Source organism: Notolepis coatsorum (assembly GCF_963971535.1).
Source record: "Notolepis coatsorum genome assembly, chromosome: 17".
NCBI lineage: Eukaryota > Metazoa > Chordata > Actinopteri > Aulopiformes > Paralepididae > Notolepis > Notolepis coatsorum.
The window spans coordinates 58,346,211-58,358,710 of record NC_140181.1 but is presented as its reverse complement, the minus strand read 5'-3'; the positions used below and the strand labels follow the sequence as shown (position 1 = coordinate 58,358,710).

The following is a 12,500-nucleotide window of genomic DNA, read 5'->3' as shown; positions in this document are numbered from 1 at the left end:
CAAAAACAGGGTTCGGGGACAGCCCGAACACATACACGCACGCACGCACGCACACACACACACACACACACACACACACACACACACACACACACACACACACACACACGTACACAAAGCAGATCATGATGTGTCAGTCTGACTAAACTAAATGTCTCTTCTCTTTCTCATCTCTTTTATTTAATTCTAGACATCCGATCCTATCCCAGCCAAGAGGTCCAAACATGAAGACTTCCCGTCACAGTCCCCGTCGCTCGAGAAAGACAAGCAACACGACTGGCTATGGTCCCTATCCGTCTCCGCCAACAAGGTCAGTTTGTTTTTGTTTTGTTTACACTCGGGTAGGAGGATTATCTTATACCTACTGTCGTCATGTCAACCGTCACCTTTTCTTTTTCTTTTTTTTTGGATGAGGGGCAGAGTTTGTTTTTTATAATTAGATTTGTGGCAAACTGCTCTAACCAGAGTAACCGTAGATGCCCCGCGTCCTTACTCTATATATTTAGAGTTTACGAAACTGTATGTAATGCAATATAACCACAGTATAATGATAGATGTCCCATGTGAAGATCGATTTGGGGTATAATTCATCTCTCATTTCATAGGAGTATAAGCAGAGAGCTTTTAATTATGTGACTCTTTGGGCTAATTATTAATCAATGTTCTTCTTTATATTTTTTGGGAACCAATAATCTCTCTTTGGCAATGAATCTAGTGGCATATCATTTTATTTATCTTTTTGTACTGCAACGTCACCCATATATTATGTCAGATATTTAATTCCTGTTTTGTTTCCAGGGGCTTAACTGCATCCAGCCCAGGCAAAGGCCCTCTGCGTTCAGACCCTGGTCTCCCAACCCCTCCGCGGGAGACAAGGAGGCCTCCAATCGCCCTCTGCGAGACAGGTGAGGGCAACGTAACACACAGCATTTAGATCCAAAATGGCAGATACTCACACACACATCTTTTAACCAATTTTTGCAAGCTGTCACTTTTCATATTCATACTCAGCTATTAAAACAGCTGTTAACCCATTCTCCGCCAATCACGTGTTAAGGCGGGTTTCTCCACCATGCGTTGTCTGCCAATCATGCCGTAAGGCGTGTTTGAGATCAATATTTCATATTTTCGTCATGGTATTCATATTTCACCCACGGAGTCTTGGCTGATGCTGTCTGAGCCATCACAACTCTGCAACGCTTCAATACCGCCACCTGGTGGCCGATCGGCGAGTTGCCAAACCGGAAGTACCCATTGGAGCTCGGTCCGTCCCCTATTTTCGTCCGGCCACTCGTTTATCGTCCTGGGGCTCAATACAGACACCGTGGATATGGATCTTTGCCATAACTCAATAATCAACATGATTTGGACGTGTATTAGTAATATACAAACCGGAAATGGATCGCATCGATCAACATCACATAATTGGGATATGTTTGCTCCACTCTCATCGCCCAACGCTACGAGGACACTGACGTGAGTTTCAGCGTTTTTCTTTATCATTTTCGATACAAACTGCTCTGATCAATATATCACCCATACTACATAAATCATTTAACGTCGGCCATTGAATTATAAACGACCCCCCCCCCCCCCCCCCCCCCTCCGTTCACCCGCAGATGATCAGTCATGACATTTAGGACCATGTACAGTTGACATTTTTAATATAGCATGGATCGGTATCAAACTGCATTTGATAATCTAATATATGCATTTATGCCTATATCTCACGTTCTATGAAATACTGCAGAAAACGATAAAAACATATTTATACTCTAGACGGTATTTTAGTATGAATGTGTGAATGAAAAAGTTAAACGTTCCTACATCCTGAACGATAGATAATTGATGTTGAATGGGCCATAGTAATGTCAATTTAGCAATACAATTAAAAAAGTTATAGCCCTGCAAAGAAGGTGAACATCTCCATAGACAAATAGCGCTGGCAGAGGATGGTTTAGGATGATCAAAGTGGTGGCAGAGAATGGGTTAAATGTAAGGATTAAAAAAAGCAATTCTTATTGGTTTATTGGAAGAACATTAAAAAAAATTTAATGTCTTTGTGAACTGGAAAATGTCATATGCGTAATATGTCATATTGAAATAACCATGGTATGTAAGGGGGAAAAAAGCAGCTATTAATGTTTGTTTTGTTTCTTTGAAATGTCATCCATTTTGTGAAATTGGTGCTTGTTCCGTTAGAGTCTGCGAGCGCCCAGTGTGCCCACGCGGTTGTCTGGGTGGGCCGGGGTTGGAGAGGTCAAGTCTGACTGTACCACTGGCCTCCCACGCGTCATCACTCACATACACTCTCAACGTGGGCACCCACTTGGCATGGTTCTGTGGCGCGCTGTACCACACACACACACACACACACACACACACACACACACACACACACACACGCACACACACACACTTGAATCTGGCCCATTTTGTCATAAAGTGGGAGTGAGTAGCTGACTAGAATGTGATGTTACTGCTTTCTTTCTCTTTGACTGGGCAAAGCCACGTTCACATTCGACAAGTCAACAGCTCTTGCGCAACGATATGAGTGACTTAATTACAAACAATGTTAATGACAATAGTAATCGCAAAGACTGACCATAACCGTTAAGTGAATGTTAAAATTAACCTTAACTCTCACTATAATCATAGTTAGATAGTGGTGAGAGTGATGATTGTTGGTTCAACTCCTGGTTGTGGCGTTTGCCGATACAATATGTAAATATATTACTTACAGCTATAACACAACGTACATTATGTATCTTTTTTCCTGTGGTCGATTAGGTCAACTTAATTGACATTTTCTGACAAGACTGTTTAACTTTTTTGTAGCAGTCTAACGGTCCTCTCCCCCCCTCCTCCCCCACAGCTTCCACAAGAGCATGGAGAGTGCCGTGGTCCCTAACGTGGCGCTCACGCCCGTGGGCAAGGCGGGCCCCGCATCACCCTCTGTACCCAACACCTCCCACCCCAGTGGAGGCCAACCTCCCGGCGAGGGGGCCAACACCGGCTCCAAGCCCCGCAAGAGGAGGGCCACCGGCGAGCTACCGCAGCCGGCCGCGCCCGAGCCCCCCTGCCCCCCGCCGGCTGCCGCCGGCAAGCCCCCCCAAGAGGACAAAGACTCAGAGGTGGAGATCGAGGTGGACCTCCCGGCGATCGAGGTGGAGAGCCGCGAGGAGTGTAAGTTCCCTGCAAAAAAATATATATATTTATATATATATCAAATCGTGTATGAAACTTTGAATCAGATCAAAATGCAACAACGCTGAACTTACATTTTGGATAGAGGGTGACCATCCGTTTAAATGAACAAATAAATAAAAGAAGAATGTATTCTGAGTCTTATCTTGGCAGATCAAAACACGACAAAATGTAGATTTCAACCTCCTACACAAAACCCCCATAACGAAAGCCCTCTCTCTCTCTCTCTCTCTCTCTCTCTCTCTCTCTCTCTCTCTCTCTCTCTCTCTCTCTCTCTCTCTCTGTGTCTCTCTCTCTCTCTCTCTCTGTGTGTGTCTCTCTCTCTCTCTCTCTCTCTCTCTCTCTCTCTCTCTACCACCCCCCCCAGTCACCTCATCCCTGTCCTCGCTTTCCTCGCCGTCCTTCACCTCCTCCAGCTCAGCCAAGGACCTTAGCTCGCCCAGCGCCCCGGGTCCATCCCTGCCCCCCGCCACGGTCTCAGCAGCGGCACCGCTGCCCGAGTGCACCGTCCCGCCCACCGCTACCCCTACCGCCACCGTCCCAGCTCTGTCCACCACGGCCACCCCAGCTCTGTGCACCACGGCCACCCCAGCTCTGTGCACCACGGCCACCCCAGCTCTGTGCACCACGGCCACCCCAGCTCTGTGCACCACGGCCACCCCAGCTCTGTCCACGACGGCCACCCCAGCTCTGTCCACGACAGCCACCCCAGCTCTGTCCACGACAGCCACCCCAGCTCTGTCCGCCGTCCCCGTCGTGACCCCTCTGGAGTCAGGGCTGGAGTCGGAGCTGGAGACCCTGAGGCAGGCGCTGGACAGTGGGCTAGACTCCAAAGAGTCAAAGGAGAAGTTCCTGCATGAGATCGTCAAGATGCGCGTGAAACAGGAGGAGAAGCTGGGATCCGCCCTGCAGGCCAAACGCAGCCTCCAGCAGGTAACACACACACACACACACACACACACACACACACACACACACACACACACACACACACACGCACACACATGCAAACACACATACACAAGTCTCCCCCAACATTTCCCATAGAGACAGCCAGACATCACTGAGAAGTCATGATTTGCCTGCTTGGCTGTCTGCCCCTCTAGACTGCTGCCACAACGATCAAATGTCCCCTGTTCTCCCTCAGACCGATGAGGAGGTGCTGACAGATGTTGTATATTTGCACAAGGTTGCATTTCAGTTAATACTCCACTATGTGTATCACTATATTGACTGAGGATATCAGATTCCCCCCTGCCCACCATACCCCATCACACTAGATATGAACCTTAAATAAATAAATAAACAATGCTGATTTATATTGCACATAATCTCACACACATCCCAAAACTCTAAACAGTTTTTTGATATATATCTAACAATGTAGAATCCGTTTAGCTTTAATCAACACACCGCAACCATGTGCTTCCACGTTAACTCAACCGCTAAACCGATTACCGCCAAACAAAATTACCGTGTCCCCGAACGGCTTGGAGTCTCAGGGTACGCAGCGTGAGATTACCGGTATGTGCAAAATAAATCAGTGTTGGTGAAATGCCCCTTTAGGTGTTTTCCCCTCTACATTCCTGAAAACAGAGAGGGGGGGGGTCCAGAAAGGGTTAATAAGCTGGAGGGGACAGTACTGTTACAGCCACAGAATGCAGAAGTGGATGAAGAACTCATTATGACACAAACACTAAGTTTAGCATGACTTGGCAAATGAGAGATAACAATAAGAACGGATGTTGCGGCAGAGAGAAGGCCAGACTTCCATTTTTATTTTTGGGTCTTGGATCGAGACCAAGAGTATGCTTGCGTCCTGTGTGTGTGTGTGTGTGTGTGTTTGTGTGTGTGTGTGTGTGTGTTAGGGCTGCACGATTTTGGGAAATAATCTAATTGCGATTTTTCTGACAGATATTGCGATTGCGATTAAATTTGCGATTATAATTTTTTTTTAAGCAGCCCCATAGAGGTTTATTGTAAAATGCGGCTTGCATCTGGCCTACGCATGGGTCTGTTCGGGACACCGAGCCTGAGAATGTTTTTTTTTACCTGGGAATCCTTACCGGTACCCAACGGTACCTTTTTTTCTGTACTTTACTCTCCCTCTCTGAAGTCTAAACTTCACAACACACAATCTAAAACCCCTTACCTCCCTCTCCCAAACCGATCTTGTATCTCAATGGGACTTCCTGGTTAAATAATAAAAAATAAAAAAATCTTTTTTTTTTGGTTTGCGATTTGATAATTGCACCATTCCAAATCGCGATTTCGATTTTTAAAATCGATTAATCGTTCAGCCCTAGTGTGTGTGTGTGTTTGTGCGTTTGAGTGTGCGTTTGTGTGTGTGTGAGGTACAGAACAATTAGAGTTGTTCCGATACCGATACCAGTATCGGAAATGCCTCCGATACTGCCTAAAATGCTGGTATCGGCGAGTACCCTCTAATTCTGCGCTCCGATACCATATGACGTCATTTATAAACAACACGTGCGGTATCCTCCTACTGAGAGTTAGCATTATAAAACAAACATGTTTTTAATCGACCGTCAATTAAAGTGTCAATGCTGTTTGTCATTTTAACAGCAGATACTTTCTTAAATGCCATCGTCCCGACAGCAGTGTGACGGGGAGCTCTGATGTATTCGCTTGCTGGTGTTATTAGCATTAGCTGAAGAGCTAACCGAAAAGCTAGTTTTAGCTTTAACGTTACCTTAGCTAAAGTTGCGGCTATTCATAATCCAGCAATAATGGCTGCAGACCTGCAAGCAAAGTACAGCAAGTTGGCAAAGTATTCCAAGGTAAATCACATTTTCAACAGTAACGTTATATTGTCTTGTTTCCATCTAACCTAGCTCGCGTTAACTGCTAGCTCATGCTAACGTGGCTAACTGATCAACCTCTCCCACACATGCACGCAATTAATGACATAATGCGGACAGCCATGATACCGGTGACAATGTTTAGCTTTTAGTGCCAAATGATAAGAGTCTGAGGCTGAGTCTGAGTCTCAAAAGAGAATGTTGAATATTTATTGTGCATTAAAAATCACAACAGAGCCTCTGCTACTAAACGGAGCCGACTGGATAGGAAGTGCAACAACGTGTAACCTCCGTGCGGAATCAATGTCACAACAACCTTTCCGTGGGTGAACTCATTGAGCATACATTAATACTAATCTATACAATCACCTGTTGTTGAATAAATACCATTACTTTATAGTTATTACTAAAAAACAGTATATATAAAACGGTAGCTTTAAAAGTTTTATAATTTATATAATAATTTTTTTTTATGTATGCACTGCCGATACCCAAAGCTTAGGTATCGGAATCGGATCGGGAAGGAAAAAATGGTATCGGAACATCTCTAAGAACAATACATCCTGGGAACATTCTATCACAACAATATCCACTTTCACTGCACATCAATACACTTCGCTGTCTAGGAAACGCATAGAAAAGAAGACACTTAATCCTGTCACGCAAATTACAGTTTCATCACCTCCGATTCAAAAGGAACACTTCGCTGAAAAGTCGAGCCAAAGCGACAACTTCAAAGCCGCGCCTCAACCTTTACGACAGCTCCAACCTTTTTGGTCGAAGGGCGCGTCTTCTAACATGTGACGTTAAGTAAATGTGTGGATCAGAGAGTGAAAGAGGTGATGATGACCGGAGGGGGATTCGAGTTTTTGTTCTTTTCAGTCTATTTCTAGGAGGCAACAAAGCCTGATGACAGAAAACAGCTTGTCCCAACTGCCAGGTTCCCATGAGAAGGCGATGGGCGTGTTTCCACACACACACACACACACACACACACACACACACACACACACACACACACACACACACACACACACGCACGCACACGCACACGCACACACACTCCTGTGTCGAAACAAATCTGTTAGTCTCTCAGTTTCGTAGAGGAAGGAAGCCCCGCTTCTGTTGGCCTTCTCATCCCCTTAACCCTTGACTTGGTTCAGTGTAAACATAGAGCAGCATGGACACTGTAGACTAGAGCCCTCTGGAATATATGTTAGCACAACTATTTCTGTGAGAAGCCATTGTTCTCTAAATCTTGGGGGGGGGTTCCTGGTCTAGAAAAAAAGAGAGGTAGTTTAACTAACTCAAATGTGCAAAGGGAAAAGTCTGAGAGGTTATTTAACTAACTCAAATGTGCAAACTGAAGCCTTGAAGGCACTATGACACAAGCAGTTTCATCTTGTCCATGTTATTAACACATTGAGTGCCACGCCCCTTCTGGGAAGTGCATCTGGCCTTGCCGTCCATTAACCCCATGTAATCGCTCACCTTGTTTGTAGAGCTAAACCTATATAGTTATGGGTCTAATAACGCTGTCGATTGTCAGTGAGTTGCTTCCAGTCAACGTGCAAAAAACAGATACTTTTTTCATCCATACATTTCCGTTTTTATACCGTTTTGAATATGAATATAGTTTGGGTGCTTCTGAGTAATTCCAGGAAAAAGACACGATAATAGCGTTTTTGTGTAATTCACTTATCACGTTGTAATTTTTCGCCTGATTATCGAATCTTTCTGAAATCAACGCTAGATTATCATTATTATGTCTCCTCGTGCATACATGAAATGGGCCCTGGAGCGCGGCGCTCCCCCGCTCCCCTCCTGCACCCAACGGTAAACAGTCACACACAGCACACACAGATAGCTTCAATCGCGGGAGAAAGAAATATCAGATCAACGCAAGATTGGATATATAGAGTCCTTACCTGGTCTCTGATGTAATGCAAAAAAAAGAATCCAATTATCTGATCGCCATTCCAGTTATCCACAGCGATCCTGTCTCCGACGTTATTGGGCATTGCACATGAACAGGCGGGCGGGGTCAGTTGTCCAAGCCATCCCTACAAGCGCGTGTTTTGCCGGAGTGTTTAGGACCCGCCCCCACGCCGCAGTTCGGTAGAGAAAAGAAACTAAACCATTTCTAATGGAGTGCAATAACGGCCGAAGGCGTTAGAGGGCGGTATAAGACCGTCTGCCAGCTCAGACACATTCAGAACAGTATGCACAAGGTGCCCCGCTGAATTATGAATGGCAATAGCGAATAATATAAATACCGTGAGAAAAACGTAGATCTACGTTTCCGGCACTCAACCGTCGGGCGACAGAAACATAGTTCTACGTGAACGGCACCCAAAGGGTTAATGGCATCATAGCATGGCGCTAATTGGCAAGTCTTTCCATTTCTCTGTTGCTGAACTTCATGACAAAGGGTGTCTTCTCATTAGGAACGGGTGCTCCGTAGGGGTGGACGGTATAAACGGTATACGGTATAAACGGTATGAATTTGCGCTACGGTATGGATTTTGACTATACCTTGTGACCGGTAGAGCACCTCTAAAGTAGCAATGACATAACCTCAGTGTGGAGGGAGGGGGCTGCTAAGTGGAGCTAACGTTAGCCTGCTGAGGCAGGGCTCTACAGTGTGACTATTTCACTCGCAAAATAGATATGTGCGAACTAGGGCTGACCTTCGAAGCTTTTTTTGGCAATCGAAGCTTCGGGCCGAGCTTTTAATTCGAAGCTTCGAAAAAAATAAAAATATATATTAATATTAATAAATTAATTAATTAATTCTAATATATATATATATATATATATATAATTATTTTGTGAACAATTTTTTTTAATTTTTTTATACTTTTTTTGACAAGACAAACATTAACAGTAAATATCCCAATAAATCACAGGAATATACATTCCTGTATTTGAATCAATAAATGTAGGTTACGAGATATATACATAATCCCCACAATACAATACAGTACATACATATGCTCTTGCTCGTTCTTCTTCCCCCCCCTCAGGACCCCCCTTGGATAAACCATCCATTATTCGTTTCTAACCAGGGATTACAATTCATATGCTAACCTTTATTCTCTCCACCACTTCTAACCAGATTGCAATGCTGGCTTCATTGGCCCCTAAAATTCTTGCTGTAGATATCTCTAAATAAATCACATCGAGATAGGTAAGAACCCATACCTTCCAGCACATTTTATCCGGTTGAATCCATCGTGATGCTATCAACTTTTTAGCAGCCGTAAGACCGGACAAAATTAGGCTCTTTAGCTGTATAGAGGCTGCTAACTGCGAAACATCATTCAACAACAATACAGAAGGCATTACAGGTATGTTCAGAAATAAAAATTCTGATAGTTGCGTAGTGACTTCTTCCCAGAATATCTTAACAGGGGGGCATTCCCAATACATATGCATAAATGTACCTATATCACCTCTTAAACACAAGGAGCATAGAGAGTCTTGTTTAAGCCCCATTCGGTTCAATCTTATAGGTGTCAGGTAAGTCCTATGAAATATATATATATATATATTTTTTTTTAATCTTGTGTTGTGGGACTTGTACAGCACTTTAAATAAAGTGGATTGGATTAATTAATTAAGTAGCCCCTTTCGTGACTGTGACGCAGCCAACAAGGTTTCACTCGGCTGCGCTGCCTGGGTGCAGTGGGGCTGCTCTCACAGCCAATGACATGACATTACATAATTATGTTGCAACCTTCGTCTATCAAGCAAACAATTATATAAATATTTATATGTAGTTGATAGAGACAAAGACAGAATTCGACTTAATTAAGCACGTTTTATTAAGACATATTTTTATATGGGTCGGGACACTTTAAAAAAGCAGCACAATGAACACAAATCTGTCCGACATAGTCTTAAATAACAAACGGCATTGCTTCGCTTCTTCATCAACATGTCTGCTGCACATGTCCTTGTTGTTTTCAACACAGATAATCTCCACGTGCTTGTTGTAGAGAGGTGGAGTCGAGGCACAGCTTACTTTCGTTTCATTGGAATGGAGGCGGGAAGGCGCCGCTTACTTTCGTTTCATTGGAATGGAGGCGGGAAGGCGCCGCATACTTTCGTTTCATTGGAATGGAGGCGCAAGATTTTGGAGAAATATATATATATATATATATATTTTTTTTTTACTTGGATTTTTTTTTATGTTCGAAGCTTGTGCCATCGAACGAAGCTTCGAAGCTTCGAAGTATTTAAGACAGCCCTAGTGCGAACTGGAACAATTATTTAGGAGCACAGAGGCTTTGCGTAGTGGCCGTGTCAACGCGCAATTGTCATTTCATAATAGACACGGAACAGAGCGGACCTTCAATTCTAGAAGCGAACTAGCTCTTCAGCCCTGCGTTGCACACAGCTGTGTGACAACTTCTCTCGCGAGTCGCACAGTTTCTATGTGTAATGTAAACTCTGCAACGGGTCCAATCGTCTAACATGCTTTGCATCCTCGCCATTCTGGAATGCCCACGTTGCGCTAAAACCTTATGTAATGTTAACTGTTGATGTAGCCTCAGAAAACTAACGTTAGCTCCACTCCTAGCAGCCTGTGTTGACGTAGCCTCAGCACGCCAACGTTAGCTCCACTCTAGCAGCAGCTCTCTCCGTCCCTCTCTCTCACTCTGTCTCCCCCATCCCCCTCTCTCTCTCTCTGCTAACAATCCTGATTCGATTCTTAAACCTATTTCATTAAAAAGGAAGATATTGATGGACATTAGCTATAGTATAGCTCAGCAGCTGTAACAGAATAATTTTATTATTTTTGATTATTTACGTTTTAAGTTAAGTTAAACGACAAAAAAAGCCAGCGGTGGACCGACATAACAAACGCTGTCACTGTTTACTTGTGTAATGACATGGTTCCTTTTCAAACTGTTGATCGAAAGGGCTTTAAAAGACATGGTCAAAGCACTGGATCCAAGATACGCGTTACGTTACCTGCCTGCAGACACTTGAGAAAAGGTTTTGCATTTTTCTATTGCAGTTTTGCACAATAAATGTTCTTAAAATACCTCTGTACTATGTGAAATATGTCCTAGTAATACAAGAGTACAGTAATAGCTGCCATACCAGTGTTTTACCCCTTCAGAAGCATTTATATAGACATTTTAAGATAAGTTAATATACCGTGATATATACCGTTACCGTTTATGCTTCAAATTATACCGTGATATACATTTTAGACCATACCGTCCAGCCCTAGTGCTCCGCTCTGTCCTCGCTCCGTCCTCGCTCCGTCCTTGAGTGCGAACTTCCCCCCCTCCCTCTCCTCCCTCTGGTTTGCGTACACACTGCAGTCTTGGTTCGCTCCCAGCCAGGCACAATTGAGGAGAGCAACTCTCTATAGTCTATATTTCTGAATTAACCAAAACAGTTACACGGACATTTTCGCTGTACCTCGGGAAGTAATGTACCAGCTAAACCTACACGATGGGTTTTGGATACTTTTCCTACACTAAAAACATTATGGCCTTGCCGCGCGCTAACCACATAGATTACAGATGGATAGACAAAACATATAACGAACAACGTAAAAGATAATATGCATATATACTTGATCGCTATAGTCCCGCTGAACACAACTAGTCACAACGTCGGGCTCCCTTGCTTTGGACGGGTTAACCGGCCACATTACTGTGGACAACGGAGGGATCACTGGTTGGTTTTGGCCGACTATGCCGTCCACTGCATCAAACCACGGGAAATATATTGAAGCCTCATCTTCTTCACTTTTTAACTCGACATTGTTGACTGATCTGTTGTACCCGTGCACGCACATTTTCTAATACAGCATTATTAGACATGCCAATCCAACGAAAGACGTGCTGGTCGCGCTGGAGAAAAAACAAGTTGGATGTTGCGGTTGTCTTATGCATGTTATTTGTTATTCTAAGGGGGCTTTCACACTCAGCCTTTTGTATCGAATCACCGTCCCGGAGCACGGGGGGCAGTGTTCTCACTCACCCCTTTTGGGGTGCGAGACGGCGCTGAATCGTTTCACCCCCCGCTGAACGGGATCAGCTGGCAGAGGTGGTCTCGGGGTCGGTCCCGGGAGAACGGGGGGTGTGGCTTTGCGAGCTTGTACCTTTTCACGGTCGTGGCGCCTGGTGCTGACATAACGTCATAAATTTTGTTTGCCATTGCTATGTCTATACATTGTTCGAATGCATTTATTTCTATTAGACCAGTGGTGCCCAACCAGTCGGCCGTGGTCGACCAGTAGATCGCTCAAAACGCTCAAAAGCGGACTCTACAACACCATCCATTCGTGATAAAATGGGGTGGGTTATATTGACATGGCTTGACAACAGAGGTTCAAATATAACTTCATATTTATTGGCAATTTGTTCATTTTATATCAACATCCATTCTCCAGTCTCCGTGTTAACACACTTCCTGTGTTTACATTTCGAGCGTGACATCATCGAC

At 44.2% G+C, this 12,500-nt stretch overlaps 1 protein-coding gene across 1 annotated transcript in view; it reads left to right on the top strand.

The window, feature by feature from the left end:
* Positions 1–12,500, top strand: part of LOC311243688 (ski oncogene-like) — a 56,787-nt gene that overhangs the window by 36,450 nt on the left and 7,837 nt on the right. The window contains exons 2-5 of the mRNA XM_084333006.1: positions 191–310; positions 799–905; positions 2,876–3,186; positions 3,575–4,140. Of these exons, the coding sequence (XP_084189132.1) occupies positions 191–310; positions 799–905; positions 2,876–3,186; positions 3,575–4,140 (1,104 nt within the window). The remainder of the gene's footprint in view (positions 1–190; positions 311–798; positions 906–2,875; positions 3,187–3,574; positions 4,141–12,500) is intronic.